The 16,063-nt window shown below is 46.8% G+C and overlaps 1 protein-coding gene across 1 annotated transcript in view; it reads left to right on the top strand.

The window, feature by feature from the left end:
- LOC107192059 (protein groucho-1-like) overlaps positions 1 to 16,063 on the top strand; it is a 56,778-nt gene that overhangs the window by 25,713 nt on the left and 15,002 nt on the right. Inside the window, 5 exon segments of the mRNA XM_015581245.1 lie at positions 3,132 to 3,176; positions 7,066 to 7,203; positions 12,610 to 12,764; positions 12,766 to 12,875; positions 14,569 to 14,594. Of these exon segments, the coding sequence (XP_015436731.1) occupies positions 3,132 to 3,176; positions 7,066 to 7,203; positions 12,610 to 12,764; positions 12,766 to 12,875; positions 14,569 to 14,594 (474 nt within the window).

A 16,063-nucleotide genomic window follows, 5' to 3' on the forward strand; every position in this document is an offset into this window, starting at 1 on the left:
GTAGCTTTTTAGTTAAAAATTCAGAAAAGTTTCGTCTGGACAAACGAAGTCCTATTGCATCAGTCTTCGAGGATGAAGGCCTTGCGTGAAGATCTTATTTCTATAACTAAATGTATCTCTGTCACGTTTGAACTAACAGGCTATTGGTTAGCTGAGGCTCTTAACCGTCTTCAGTCACCTTCTATGAAACGTCTCGGTCATCCTTGACCTGTGTTCTTTCGTGGCCCTTGAAAACCACCGATAGCCATCTGTGGCCACTAGAACGTCTGGCCTCGAAGAACTTTAATTGTCTTCGAAACCTCGCTAGTTGAGGGGGCTTTAGGGATTGATGTTGGTTCTTTAGGGGTTGGAACCCAGCCGCTAGGGAGTTTTCGGTGGTCACTCCGGGACAATCGCCTGTTTTCAGAGGTCATTAGAAGTGCTTTGGTAGCCTGCCGGGGCCACTAGAGTGATCCTTTGTGACACTCAGTTCCCTCGGTCACTTCAGATTCGTCTTCCATTTAGAACCCTTCGATCTTGCTTTGAACTTCGTAAGACATCAGGACGTACCCTCGCGGGTGAACTCTGCTTCCGCTAGGGGAACAAGTGGCGTACAGGATAGATTTATGCCAAATTACCATTCGATTTAATATTTATTTTAGTACTTGAAATAAATTTACCAATCGGTAGGACCTTTTCCTTCGCCGTTTTTCCTCCTAACGGAAGCTGAATTTGCTCGTCAGTATACCTTCCACGAGAATAGCGCCGTATACAGGCCTATCGATTCCCGAGGGTGTTCGTTCGGCCAGTCAATAAAAATTTGTCGGACTGAATTACACCTCGGGCACGCCGTGGCCCGATCATTTAACCCTCCTGCCCCATAACAAGATCTCTCTCCCGGAGAGCTGTTCGAGCAATAGTACCGTCGGCAGTAAAAAAGGCCGGGTCCCTAACAAAAGGCCGCTTGTTAACTCGCTTAAACGACGTGTACAGAGTACATCTTGGTGGGGTGTCGGAGTCAAGGCGGAACGAAGAGGCCGAAGCAAGGGAAGGACCGAGGAGTAGAATGAGGAGGCGGAGGCGGTGGCGACGAATCGAGGGAGATCGCGTGCTTTTTCTCGTTCTCTTTGTCGAGTTCATTAACAAGCGCCACGTTAAGGACGCCGGTGCACAGGGGTCGAGACCCGCCACGTTAATTTGTTGTGCAAGCCATAATGAGTCGCAGAAGTTGGTCCAGAGTGCGCTACTGCTAAGGGCTGCTGCTGCTGTGCCACGGTGATCGTCGCTGCCGGTTCCTGCTGGTGCAGTTGATCTCAACAACCTCTGCTTCCTTCCCTCTTCGCCTCTCTGTTGCCCTCCGCCTCCTCACTCACCTCCAATCTCCTCCTCCTGCTCTTCACTCACCTCCTTCTCTCGTTCCCTTCCATTCCGTCGGTGGCTCGCTTCCACCCCCTTCTCCCTCGGGTGGAATAACTTACTTACGACGCAATTAATTCGCCCGTGTAATTACGGGGCTAATGGCCCGTAAAATTAAGAACCTGTACCTGGCTGTCGAGCGTGTTGCACGCGTTCTGCTACCCTACCCTGTACCACCTACCTCCCAACCCACGCCTCTCCTCTCCCACTTTCTCGACGATCGTCTGGTCTTGGTTCGTTCCCTCGCGTTTACGATTACCACACCAGCCTCTAGCTCGTCTAGCTGGTTCGCTCGGTCTCCTTGCGCCTCTCGAGTGTACTCGGCTAGACTCGATTAAGTTTATCGCGATTAACGATAATTAATAACGCGTTACCGCGGAAAGTGCAGTGTGTGCGCCACATGCCGGCTGGTGAGGGCAGATATAATTTCACGCTGGCGCGCGCGCGCACGCCGTCTCGTTCACGAGATTAATGGCACCCGGAATGTTAATGACGCAAAGGCAAGAGAAGACGGACGGAGAGAGAGAGGAGGCAGGGCCATGGGGGGTGGGCAAGGGGGCGGGAAGAAAAAAAAAACGTCGAAATAACGAACCAAGACACGGACAAATCTGGCAAATGATGGTAAATTGCCGGCGGTGAAGAGACGACGCCGAGCGGTACCGAGAACGCCGCGATGCTAAATGACCACCACCGGTGGAGGCCGGAGTTGACTGTTAAGTAATGACGCTACAAAACGGTCTCTTCGGTAAAATGGTCGTTTACCGCAATTATGACCGCCTCTTCGCGGTCCCGCTAACGACCGGTCGTTGATAGCCGATGAAAGACACTTCGCCATCGGGTAACTCTTCAGGTTTCCATCTCGTTGACGGCAACGACCGCCGCCGCTGCTGCGAAAAGCGGAATTGTTCTTTTGACCCAGGAATAGGCGGGGGATCGTTGTTTATTCCATTTGAACCGTTCCTTCGTCAAGTCCCTGTACCTTAGTTTCCTGGTAAATTAATTCCCGTCTGGACCCTTTCTCACGATGGTATCGGTGGTCGATACTAGATTTCGACGGGCTTTTGCCCATGCGCGTTTTCGTTCATTTTTCAGATTTTATTTAGGATAATGATTATATTTTAGGGGTTTCAATTTGTAACAACTTTTGTAATTACTATGGGTCCGTGACAGCATGGTTACTCTCACGCAGAGTTGGGCAGAATTTTATTCGAATAATATCTAATGAAAAGTAGCAGTACAGTAAATTCTCAATGAGTGTTCAAAGTCTTTCTAGGCACTGAACATTAAATATTTCATAACCTAATGTCTATATGCGGCTGAAAGGAATACCATTGGTTTCAGAATTCTAAGCTTTATCACTGTGACAGACATCATTAAAAAGTCAGCGTTACACCTGGGGATCTCTCCTTGTCAGTGCCGAGGAGCCTTCGAACACTCATCAAGGATATCTCGAAATAGTTAATAGGAATAAATAATTCTTTGCCAAGTATCTACCCAGTCAAGAAGAAGTATTATTTTACTACAAATACTGGAGTTTCCACGTTAATTCAATTATAAATAACGAAGTACTTTTTTTAAAACTTATATTCGTTATTCAAAACTTTTTATCTGGATAATGAATTTGCCCATGACGTTTTTTTTTTCTTCCCCCCCCCCCCTGCTCTCACGGTTCGCGAATTTTGCGCTAAAACTTGTACGTACAATTACTCTAACAAAGTTTACTTTCTCTGTTACAGTACTACGAGATGTCCTATGGCCTAAACGTGGAGATGCACAAACAGGTAAGTTTCAGACCCTCCTTCTCACCTAAAACCTGGCGCCGATGAACGCGTCGCAGCTGTCTCCACCCGAGAGGAGCAACATTGTTCTGCCAATTTCCGCGCACCGAAATTCTCGCAGGGACCGACATGATCCTCTCTTCTTCTCTGTCGATCTCTCCGTTCCACGCGTGCAAATCCCTATCGCCATTTCCTTTGCCTTCTCCTCATCCTCAGTCCTCCGTTCAACACTCTTTACGGCGCGAGACGCGCGTCGGTTAACATCGCGTGTTTGCCGAAGTCATTAAGCAGGATAAGTTTGTCCCGTGTACACGGACGAATAAACATTTGCCACGATGACTCGCCGACACGGAACGAGGCTCCGAGAAAATCCGCAGTCGTACGAGAGCCAGCCGGCAGTTTCGACGTTGCGCGGCTGGCGAGAAGCGCTGTTCCGGGAAGTCGTTCCGCCTGTTCGATAAACCGGTAGCCCGCCGTATGCATACCGACAAAACCTGGGAATGATTCCTGCTGGACGGGTAGCATACCTTTCCCCCACTCGGAGTTAGAACGGAGAAAAAGCGATGGGTTCGAAAGGGATTTAGATTTAAAATTAGAAAAAAATCGCGGAGATATCGGGTTAAGTCGGAATTATAAGAACCGTGTTAAATCAAGCCAGATATTAAAAGGGATCAACTTTAAGTGGTACGACTTAGAATAGAACAATTCGAGACCGTGATCTGGACTCATGGCCTGAGGATTCTGAACTGGAATATCTGAACCTAGTGCCTTCCGAACCTAGAAACACAAGACTAGAAGACCCGGAGACATAAATTCGAAGCCCTCCAACACAAGGATTCATGTCTTTTCAACCCAAGGACCGAAGCACTCAGTCTTCCAGATACAGAGTCCCAAGTCCGGATGTCTGTGGATCTAAGGATCAAGACCTAACTTAGAGATTTCCCTCAGATCCAGGTTTCTGGGTTTGGACGAGTTTAGATGAGTCTGTGGATTCGAGAAGTTTTGGGTTTTTGAGTTCGTTGATTTGGGAGTCTTGGTTACTGGTCTAGGGAGTCCTGAGCTTGAGTTCTTGGTTTTGTGAAGTCCCGGACTTCGGTTCTTGGGTCTGGGAAATCTTAGGCTTGGGTCCTTACGTTAAGAGACTCATATGCTTCGGTTCTTGAGTTCGAAGCCTCTCGTATTTGGACCTCTGGCTTTGGAGCACTTTGTATTCGGATTCTTCTGTTCGATTGGCTCCAGACTTGGAGTCTCTGCATTCGGAGAGACACTGAACTCGAGGGTCTCGAGTTCAGGTGTCTGCGTTTAGAGGACCTCAAGTCCCCGAGGTCTAGGACTAGCTTGGATCCTTCACCGTTGAATCAGTCCAATCCCTGCCCCTCCTACTTATCTTCATTCGACTTCGGTCTTTCCGTCCTGGAATGTCCTGAATCGAATCCCTTAGCCGCGTGAAGACCCGATTCGTGTGTATCTTGGTCCCGACTTAGAATTCGAAGCATTCCCCTTGGCAGGCCCTCAAACGTCTTTTGATATTGCTTTCGTTCCCGAACTATAATCATCCCGGCAAATAAACAAACGGTTACGTCCAATATATTTTCCTCTGCTTCGTATACAAGGGGTACAGCTGATTAAAATCAATATTTACTTTTTGGATGCCGTTGCTACTCGGCTAATGGACCGAGCAATAAGAATCACTAGCGCGTAGCGTATCCGCGCGTGCGTTCAAAGGAATCGTTCGCCGCGAAGAATCTCCCCGGCTCGTAAACATCTCTCCGAGGATATTCGCGCGCACACGGTCTGGGGCAACCTCGAAAATACATCGACTGCGAAAGTTGTTCGCCGCGCGTCGTTTCCGCGGTATCCCCCGGTTGGCGGGCGGACGGAAACCTTTCGGGATCGCTCGTTAAAACGGCGGAACGTAGCCGTGGCACCGCTTTATCCCTCCGTGTCTCGTTAATCATCCACCTTATGCCCGTTCGCCGCGTCACTTATTTCCCCGCGGCGCTCCGGGGATTCTTACGAGGTGCGACAAAAATAGAGACTCTCGCCGTGTCGACGGTGAAACCCGCGCTAGAAATACGGAGATTCATCGGTTCGCCACGCGGATCCAGGAGTTTGTGTATTTTCTTACGACGGGCGGGGACAGTATTTTTCAGGGGTGTGTTGGAACTTGATTTTTCAGTTCCCGAAACTCGAATCCGAAACTTTGTACGATTTCCGAAACGCTCGAAACATACTATAATCGAAATGTACAAATATAGTAATATAGAGATCGATTTTGGCAATTGGGGTCAGGTTCTGTTCCAAATGCAGTTAAAATTTTTTTATGTATGTAAGGAATCGATTGATGCAAAAAAATCGTAGCGTTCAATTTTCAAGGAGAAAGTGCAATTTCATTTTGCGACTGTACCGGTGCACTCGTGAAAAACATCATACAGTCCGAGTATAAAGCTGGTTAAATAGTGCAAATTTATCGTTCAATTCCCCTCGGAGAAGATCTATAGCCTGTTGCCAGAATCACGTGTATAGTATCCGCAGGATTTCTGCCTCAACAAGTTCTATGGTTCAGAGAACTAATCACTTAACCACGGATATCCATGCAGATTTATATTTGTATAAAATACTTCACGAGAATAGGAATTAAGTGGATGTTGTCATTGGTGGTCACCGTTAAGATAAACAGTGAAATAAATTGGGGTTAGGTGCTATTATAATTCTTTCTTTAGTAGTTCTGTGTATATTTATGTCAGCCACAAATACGTAAAATCCGCCTGTCTATTAGTTACAGGTCCCCTACCCGTATAGTGCTTCTTTCAAATTTGTCCATTAATACCGAGCGTATCAGTTACCGAACAATTACTCAACCTTACCGTTCCAACCACTAAACTTTCCCCCTGATAAATGGGAAATACGGTTCAGAAGTAATTTAAACCGACACCCCCCCCCGTGTACCGTTTCTTTCGCGCGCCTAATTTTAACCGGGTCGTCTGTTAAAAGTGTTCGCGCGCTTAAATATTTCGCTCGCGAGAAGGGGGCCGAAAATATTTTCGATCTCGGCCAGCTGGGAGGCATGTGCGCCCGGCGGTCACGAGAAAACGAAATAAAAGAGCCGCCTCTTCTTCGTGTTTTCTGTTGTGCACTTTGTTAACGAAAACGTTTTACTACGCAGCTCTCACGCGTCGACCGATCACCGACTGTGTGTGTGTGTGTATGTCGACCCTAGAAATGGCACTCGTGGGTGAAAATAGACGCGAGAAGCTTCGTTCGAATACAAAAAAAAGAAAAAAAAAAGAAAACAAGAAGAAAATAACTATCCAACGGAAGCGTTTATATATTCACTCGTGATATTCCGTTCGAGTCTTTTAACAATATTTGCTCCTCGCTACCCACGTCGAATTCTTTCTTCGAAACGAGTGCCCGCCATTTTGCAGTTTTGAAACTCGAATCGAACTGACGCATGACGGCCGAATTAAAGTTCCAGCAGACATTCCGTTTGTGGAAACTGTCACTTACATCACACCGGTTAATTTATTTTAATTGTTAACTGTATTCGTACTTCAATAGAATTAGCATATGCTGATAATTCTATTAATAATCGTTCGTTCTGGACGACTTCGCGAGACTGTGAAGTCACGCACCTGTATGTACATCTGTATTCGATAAAAGGAACAGTTGTGCATACAAGTCTTTTGTAGCTAATATATCGGGTAGAACGTGAAACATGTAACGATAAGAATTGTTGTAAATAAATATTGAAAGTTAACGCGTGACATTTAATGGTCACGAAAATAATCGTATCATCGTGGGCTTAAGTGTGACCACGATTATTCTTCTACGTAAACATGAACCTTCGACAAGAATATCTACTAAGAATGATTGTTTTTTTTTTGTTTAGGCTGAAATTTCCAAGAGACTGAACGCCATCATTGGCCAAATCCTGCCATTTCTATCTCAGGAACATCAACAGCAGGTCGCAACCGCTGTCGACAGAGCTAAGCAGGTTACGATGACGGAACTGAACTCTATAATAGGGGTAAGTGTACGCTTCGTTGAATTATTTAATATTTTCTAAACATACAATTTATAATTTTTGCAAACGATTGTGATGATTGCAACCCTTTTATTTTTATAAGAAGTAAGGTCCTATGAGATCTTCTGTAACAATTCATGCGACTTTGCGTAAAAATGTTCAAAACTTAATTTATATTATCTATTAGACTAATTTTCGAACTGATCCATGGACATTTACGTAACAAAATTAAGAGCTTCTATCGAGGAACATCTTTATCAGATCAGAATACCAGTCGCAGAACCCTGTCTCTTAACTGGCACTATCGAAGGCAGCACGTTGCTTTAAAAATATTCCATTATCTTTACAAATCTTCTTCAAGGGTACGCGATACTCGTTATTAAAATTATATCCAGTTAGACACGAATCCCCGTCCACGAAAGTGAAAAAAATTTTCTAACAAGTATGTTCAAATCTGCCTATGGCTATAGAATCAGGTTTCTCTAACAGTCTCCGTGACTCACGTCCACTTTAAATATCAATAGTCATACACTTCGGTCCCCCGCAATACGATACTTGATTCAATGTTCAAGGTGTATCGATCGTTCAAAAAGCTAAAAAGTGTTGTCGAGTCACGTTTAAACTACTAATTTCCAGACTATCACTCTTCACCACTTCTTCAAGTGGATATATACACTTGAAGTCGATACGCGTCGGAATCCACCGTGTATACATCTGTCTGTCGCGAAGAATCCAATCGCAATCATTAAAATTTCAACTCGAAGAATCGTTTTTCCGGCGTTACGATGGTCGGACACGGGCGAAGTGAAAATTTACATAAACACGGACTTCGAAAACGGATGTCGACCGTGGCCGTCACACGCATCCTTTCCATTCTTCGAACGGGGTGTCTACTGCGATGGACTTCCGTTGGAAAACGTTTTTCTCATACTTATAGGCGACCGTTGTTTTAGCCGCCGGGACTCTGGCTATGCGTCGTCGTGGATGAACATTGGCATTCGACGGCCGTGACGCGTATAATTGAGTTCCGAGTTGGTTCCTCGGTGTGCACGACTTGAATACAATTCCTCGGTCGTCGATGCCGTGGGTTAAACAAAGCCCACGCGGTGTGGTGTGCTTGTCGTCACTAGGTTAAAAGCGTGCTTGGATTATTCTAGCCCGTACGGTTACTCGCATTGACGTTCGGACGTGTCAACGATGGTGTTTAGCATTTTTTTTTTTCTTTTCATTGCTTTTTATTCGGGGTCGGTCGAAAAACGTAAGTATACAACTTATAGTAACAATATAGTAAGAATCTTAACAGAGATCAATGATTCAGTTAACCCTTCGTAGGCAGTGTGATTCTTTGCGACAGACCAAGCGAAATTTCAGTTTTGTCGGACGTACCTCCGATTTTTTATTTTTATCAATGAAAACTTTGAACAGTTGACTCAACGAACGATTGTGTAATGTAGCAGAGACATCGATAAGTAACCTGGGGGTTTTTCAGACCTAAAAAAATCGGTTTACTTTTACTAATCCAGGTTCTACTTGTATATAAAAATACAGGCGAAACGTGTGACCTAATATGGGCTGGACCCAACGGCCGGGGGTTAAAAAGAGAACAACAGAGAACCGTAGCAAACCGGTCACCCTTCGGTGATCGGTCTAGACAGAGAATCCCGTCGTCGCGTGTCCCCGATTTAACGAGCCACGACGGTCCTGACCGCTACAAATCGCGCGTCCGATCGAGGTCGTGACACACGTACACCGCAATCTGCAGTTGCGTAATACGCGTCATCGACATGCTGGGACATAATCAGTGCGTGCACACCGCACCGAATTGTAGTAGGGTTACAAGGTGAAGTCAGGGAACGCCAAAGGGGGAGGGGGGCAAGACACGTGCACATGCACTCCCTCGTACTCTCCACGACACATAGAAAGGGTCGTCGGATGGGATTTCCCGTTCTCGTAGGGTGGAAACACTAAATAGAGTAAGACAGGGTAGTGAACAAAGAGTCAGCCAGATGGATGAAGGGCGAGAAATAGACGAGGAACCATAGATCAAGCGTTAGGAGAGCAATAGATAGAGAGAGAGAGATAGTGAAACCGGTTAGAGGGGGCTAAAGGCTGAAGGGACGACGGAGGCAAATAGACATAAGCGCCAACCCCCATGAATATGTATTACTCGGTAAACAGGGGTTGAATCAATATTTCGTTTAATAACACTACGTGTATGTATGTTTGTGTGTGTATGCGTGTGTGGAACGGCGGAACGCAATTCTCCCTACCGTGTACGTCTGCCTGTCTCTCATCCCCCGTGTCTCTCCTATATCTGATTGGACCTCTCTGTTAGTCTCCACCACCCTCTGGTTCCCCCGACACACCACCCTTCTTCCTTCCCCCTCGTACGTGCACGCATCGTTGGGGTGCGTTTGTACAGCCGCGCGCACCACGTGGGGAAGGGGGGCGGGAGAGAAGGGTATATTCCCTGACACGTATTTAAACGCACAGGTATGGAGGACTCGCACCTCGGGGCAACGCCGATGCCCGCACGGACCAATCCACACCCCTTCGAACGGCACAATCGTATCCCTCCTCTGTCTCTCCCTCTCATTCTCCACCCTATATCCCCGCGTATTATTCACGGCGCGTTAAACCTCGTTTGGGACTATTACGTTTCGTTTGCCGCTGCACGAATGACGGTGGTGTCCCGCTCGTTGCTTCGAATACGAATTGAATACCATCGGGGGAGGGACGACCGTTGCCTGCCGTCGCGTCCGTTCATCAAGGGGCCAGAGCGACGATTTTCGCTGTGTATCTATTGTATTTATCGATGCCTTCTCGCCTGTGTACGCTGCCTGGCTTTTTTTTCAGCCGGATTCAAGCGAATTGGGTGGGGCCGAGAAGAGGGGTGGGGGTGTGTGGCGGGTTCGAGTAATTGTTCCCGGTGAAACGCGATTTCCGACGAAAATAACCGTGCTATGCATTTTCCCGCTCTCGCTATTCCCACGTTATACAATTATTGCTCGTTCGACACCCCGAACCGTGAGTGTCTCTATCTCTCTTTCTCTTTCGCTTTTTTTTTTCGAGAAGGATATTCCGTGCGCGTAACGGAAAATACGTATTCACGGCTCGTCGCTTGTTTGTCGAAGCTAGGAGGCGGGGGTGTGGGCTATCGTTGGAACCATGCTCCCCCCCTGCCCACTCGTGGACGAATTATAATCAGAATGGTTCTTTCTCTCTTTTTTTTGTCTACCCTGGATGGAGGCGGGACGGTATCGCGCGGAAACGATAACGTTGTATAATGCCAGGGAATAAAAACGGCCGCGTATCGCGCGAAAAACTGTGCGCCGCTGCTGGAATTCGACGGAGGAAATTGCATGGAGCCCCGGAGCCATTGTTCGACGGCCCCAGCGGTGAAACGAGGGGGGCCGCTGGGACGGTCTGTATAGCAAAGTGGACTCGTTGATGCGGAAAGGCTGCTCGATCGTGGTTAGGTTACGTGTCATAATTTTGGAGGAATTTTGACGAAATATTATTGAATATTATAAATTTGTTTGTCTAATCGCAATTTCTCAAGGATTCAAATGAATCACGCACACAGGTACCACATTTCCAAAATAAAATTCTACTTCTAAAGGGTTAATAACTGATATGCAATTTAATCATTCTTATTTCACATTGCTGTTCAATTATTATTTACTAATTTTCTAGAAGGTATTTACAACAGAACCCAACAGACAAACTAACTCCCCTTTGACAATATACCAAAACATTCAAGTTCCATTTTCCCCATTGCTCTACACTTTTCACTTATTCAGAGACGCGACATTTAATAATTTCTCAGTAGTATATTCAAATGTGTGACACGATCGAAATGTCACAGCGAGAAATACTTACACCAGCTATTAACCAAAATCTGTAGAAATCATCAACTTCGAGGCATCCAGCCAATTCGATTCTTAGAACCGGTAAATGGCAAACCAAAAAAAGAACCAAAAAAAAAAAAAAAAAGGATCGATACCTCGAACAAAAAAGTACATACCGTCCACGCCATATCGTCTCGAAGCCTTCCCACTTCGTCGAGGGGTATTTCTCTCTCCGTCGTGGAAAAAATTGTTGCGCGTCAAAAGCCCCTCGCCGGAAGTCGAGTGGCCGCAAGGCAAATTGCAAGCTACATCCGTGGAGTACGTACACGTGCGTAGGGCGCCCCGCAAATACGTCCCCAGGGGGTAAACTCTGCTGCGGGAAGACCAATACGAGGCGGGTGTATACACACGCTAAACCCAACTCCGCACACGCCCCCCCTTTTCTCTCTCCCTCTCTCTCTCTCTGTACGTTGCCCCATTCAACCCACGACAGTCCAGGAAAATAACTATCGTACACAATCGGCAGCGCGTAGCCCGAGAGGGGTTATTTCGCATAATCCACCCTCGGCGACTGAGACCACCGCCGACCCTTCTGGTTCGGTGCCGGTGTGTTACTTTTCGGCCCCCCTTCTCATCTCTCCACCCTAAATACCTAAGTGAAATCCACGATAAGCATGATTCGCGCACGTAACGAGTTTACCGGCCTCTGTTATCCCCTCTTGATCTTACATTCGATATTTCCCTTTCGATCCCCTTCCCCCTTCCTCCCAAACGCCCCCTTCTAGTACACACCAGACCGCCTCTTCTCCATCCCCCGCGGCTTTATCCGCCCCCCTATTACTCTCTCTCTCTCTCTCTCTCTCTCTCTCTCTTGTCGCTTCTTACGCGGCTTTTCGAGCTGGCTGGCTATCGCCTGGCGGCTAGACGGAGGGTCCTCGAACCAACCGACCCACAGCACCCCTCCTTTTCACCCTTGTTAAGGCACGAGGCTCTCTTGCAACCACCGATTGGATTTTCGTTTTGGAGGGGTTTCTGCTTTCCGATGATGCGATGGAAATGGAGGGGTGAGGTTGAAATTAGAGCTGTAACCGCTGTGATTGATATTGGTAGGCCGTATTGCCTTTCGTTGATTCGGGGGTCGCGACGATGGTTTTAGGAAGTGGCATAAGAGTCTCTCTGCGTGTTAAGGGTTTTACTAGAATAAGTGTTTTCTAGATTTAACCCTCCGTAGGCAATGTGGGTCGTTGGCGATCCAAAGGAATTTTCATTTTTTCCGGACTTTCCTCCGAATTTTTATTTTCATTGAGAAAATGTTTAAACATATTGTATAATGTAGTAGAGATTCTGATAAGTATCCAGTCCCTATCTAGTTACGCCAATGGTACCAAGTGATGTTTTAGACAAGAACATTGTTAAATGAAATTTAAAAATGGTTACTTGGTTACCCAGGTACCCGGTTGCTTACACAAGGGTTAAACGACCACTGCCATGGTTGAGAAACTTGACCAACCGTAAGTTCGAAATGATGCTGAAACTCGGTGGTTTTCTCTGTTTCCAGCAACAGAGACCCGACATATCGAGGTTGTTGCAGCAAATGCATGCCCAGCAACTGCCACCGGCCGCGGCGATAGGCGCTCATCCCGGTCTACCCGGACTTCCGGGACTAGGGCCAGCTGGTGGACTTCCGGTGCCGACTTCCGCCTCGACCGCTCTAGACTCCGGGAGCCGCGAGTGCGCCCGGCACAACGGCGGCGCATCCGCTTTCGATGCTCGGCAAACCGGAACTGCATCGGGGCCAGCCCGATGATTTGAAGAGCAACGGCGGTGAGTAATTTGTTCCTTTATTTATGTATATATTTAGTCCGTTGCACACAGGTGTATCGCGACGGTACGGAAATGTTGGAAGCTTCGTTCTGTTTGTCGGCGAAATGTTCGCGAGCTGAAACCGCGTATACGTTTTTATCGAAGATGGGAGAGAGAGGGAGAGTAATATAATAGACGTTGAAAATAACGATGTTTATTCTGTTGTTGAAACTACTTCATGATTAGTAGACTGCGGATTTTTATGCAGAATGACATAATATCCGCAGTCTAATAATAATAACATAGAGAACTCAATGCAAAAATCTCCGGGGATACTTACATTTCATTGTGTGCGTTCAAAATATGTATTTCCACGGCTGTATAGGAACTCCTTACAACAAAATTGCTACGCAATTCGTTACAATAAACAACCATCTCACCGCGAACCAGAAATCAGATCTCGAGTCCCGTTCAAACTCTCTCTCCCCTGCAAGCTCTGACTCGGCTTCAATTCAAATTACCGCCGGTTAATTTCCAGGCTTCCTTTGGTATCGCCGTTATCCCACCCCCTTCCTCTCTGGTCATTCGAAAAACCGCAGGAACGTTTCTGTTCCCTTCCCTTCACGATCGAATTCCTCCAGCAACAGAGAGATAGAGAGACAGAGAGGTAGATATACAGACAGAAAGAGACAGATAATTCCAGCATCCCCTGGTTCCACGAGAATCGTAAAACCCTACACCCTTCCCCTCGGCGTACTCGTTATACGCATATCTTTCGCCCTTTCACACGATTTTAATTGCCACCGCTGCGGCGAGCGCGCGGCCGGAAAAGAAATTAACGAAATTCCGGCCTTTGGTCACGTTCGAGTGAGCACACCCACCTCCCATCCACCCTCTGCACCCTCCCTTACCCGCTGCCATCGGTGGCGTGGCGGTCCGATATAACGAATCTCACCTGCGAACGCGGGAACGTCGACCATCGACCTGGATCCCCCCCTCTCTGTCTCTCTCTCCCTCTCACTCTATTTTTGTCACCGTTATCCGTTTGATCCTGCTTTTGTGATACCGGATGTTCGCGAGCCTCAACGAGAGAAAAAAGCTGCGCGACGCGACCGAGAGGGGGGTGTGTGAGTGTGTGGCGGCGCTCCACCGAAAATGCTTGGATATAGGGGGTGAGTGGGTTGGCTAGATTGTGGACCACTGTGAGGGGTGGGGGTACGAGGGGTTAAAAAAAATATGTAGCCGACGTGGCGTGAGAGCGTGCCGGGTTCGCTCGACTGGAAATTTTCCAAACGCTTTTCGGGTATCCGCTTTCGGCTGGAGGGGTTTGCGGGGCGTGTTTGCGTCACCCTGTTAGCGGACACCGGCGGTTTTGAGCGAAAAGCGCATAAATATGCATGAAGATCATTTATACGGGCGCCGGTCGCGCCCTTCCGCCGATCCCCAATCCTCCCACCCCATCCTTATCCGTGTACCGTCATCTACTCTTTTATAGGCACGTTATTAACATTTTATCGACGCGCTGCGGCCGGGATTTTGGCAATTTTCTTTTTTTCTTTGCCCTCCTTTCACCGCTCTAACCCCCCCTCCACCTCTATCTCGATGCACACACATCGAAAACTTCATGCATGAAACTCATTCCCCAACCCCCTCTGGGAGGATTGATGATTATGGGCTTTTGACTGACGATTGTTTGCATTTTGTCTTGTTACAGGTCTCAGCTCCACCGAGGAGAGACACGTGAGTAGAAATAGTTTGTTGGATTGTTTTTTTTTTTGTTAGTTTAATTTTTGCGCACTGTTTCCATGGTCACTTAGGCGGGGAGGTATGTGGGTGTTGTAAAAACGATTTCCCGGGGACTAGAACGATTCAGTGTTTCGGATCGCGCTTGCGTTAACCCTTTAACGCCCAAACCCTTAAATCGATATTTCAAAATTAAGGGGTTTGGAAGTTCTGTATAATTCTACGTTTGTTGTGTTCCTCTGGTTTTTGTTCGTCGGTGTTTTGCATGTTGCTCTTTCGCTTATCGCGAATAACGGAAGCAGTTCCCGAAAGCGCGCTCGGCGATCACGTCGTCGTCGGTTCGAATTAAATTATTAATCGTCGCATTCGAAGGGGAACAAGGGGGATGGGGGTAGATTCGTCGCGCGCACGGACACAGCCGAATTTGCTGTTATTTTTCGCGTGTTCGTAATTAAGGTTTACTACGCAAATGAAATTGTGTCAGTGCCCTCCCCCCCTCACTTAACCCACCCCTTCTCCACTGTTTTATCACGGATGAAACAATAATACGCGTCCACGATTTATGGCCCCACGGTATTTTGCGCGCCGGTAAATATTTCTCCGCCCGGGAAACGCAGACAAATCATTTATCGAAATGTCGAGTTAACAGTCGGATTATCCGTCGAACTTCTACGCGCAATCTATCGGCATAAATAAACAAATGAACCGCGTACCGTGGGCGGAGGGGGGCGTTTTTTCGCCGTTTATCCGTTTCGATTCGGCCCGTTTCCTCTCCATCCCCTTGGGGATTTCGAAGGATTTAATGACGCAGATAAATAATCCAATCGTATCGAATCGACGAGCAACAAAAACTGCTGCTGGCGCTCCCAACTACGGACGATTTAAATTATTTCGATGCGATATACGTCGACGGCGGTCGTTTCTTTTTTTTAATACGAAAACCGACGGTTTGCATTTATTAGGTACAGTTCACACGTTTCTAGTCAGTCTTCGAGTGAAAGTTCATAATTATAGGAAGGTCTTTCGATTATTTTTTACCTTGTGTATTAGGCTGTTTCGCAAATTCTGTCCGTCAGTGTTCTTTGTTAGAATTCATCTCATCCATCCTGTTGAGGAAGCATCAGAAAAATTGAATAATGATAAATGAAATTTATTTACCTCTGGGTACCTCTCCTTGTCAGTTCCGACAAACCTTCGAGCACTAATCGAGGATTAACCGTATTTCCTCAGTAGAATGGCACTGTATTTAAGAAATGGCATAGGACGTTAGAACCAAAGAGCAATCTTATCTAGCGAGCAAGTGATTTACCTTACATATATTAAACTTTCAGTAAAAACTAAAGAAAATAGTATGCACTGCTCAGTAAAACAATCAGTGAAAGGCACAAAAATTCAATAAACGCGGTTAATCACAAGATTCATAATTCACTTAACAAAAATGTTCGTTGGATCATTTCAATTTACAA

This window comes from Dufourea novaeangliae, unplaced genomic scaffold (genome assembly GCF_001272555.1).
Source record: "Dufourea novaeangliae isolate 0120121106 unplaced genomic scaffold, ASM127255v1 scaffold296, whole genome shotgun sequence".
In the NCBI taxonomy this organism is placed as follows: domain Eukaryota; kingdom Metazoa; phylum Arthropoda; class Insecta; order Hymenoptera; family Halictidae; genus Dufourea; species Dufourea novaeangliae.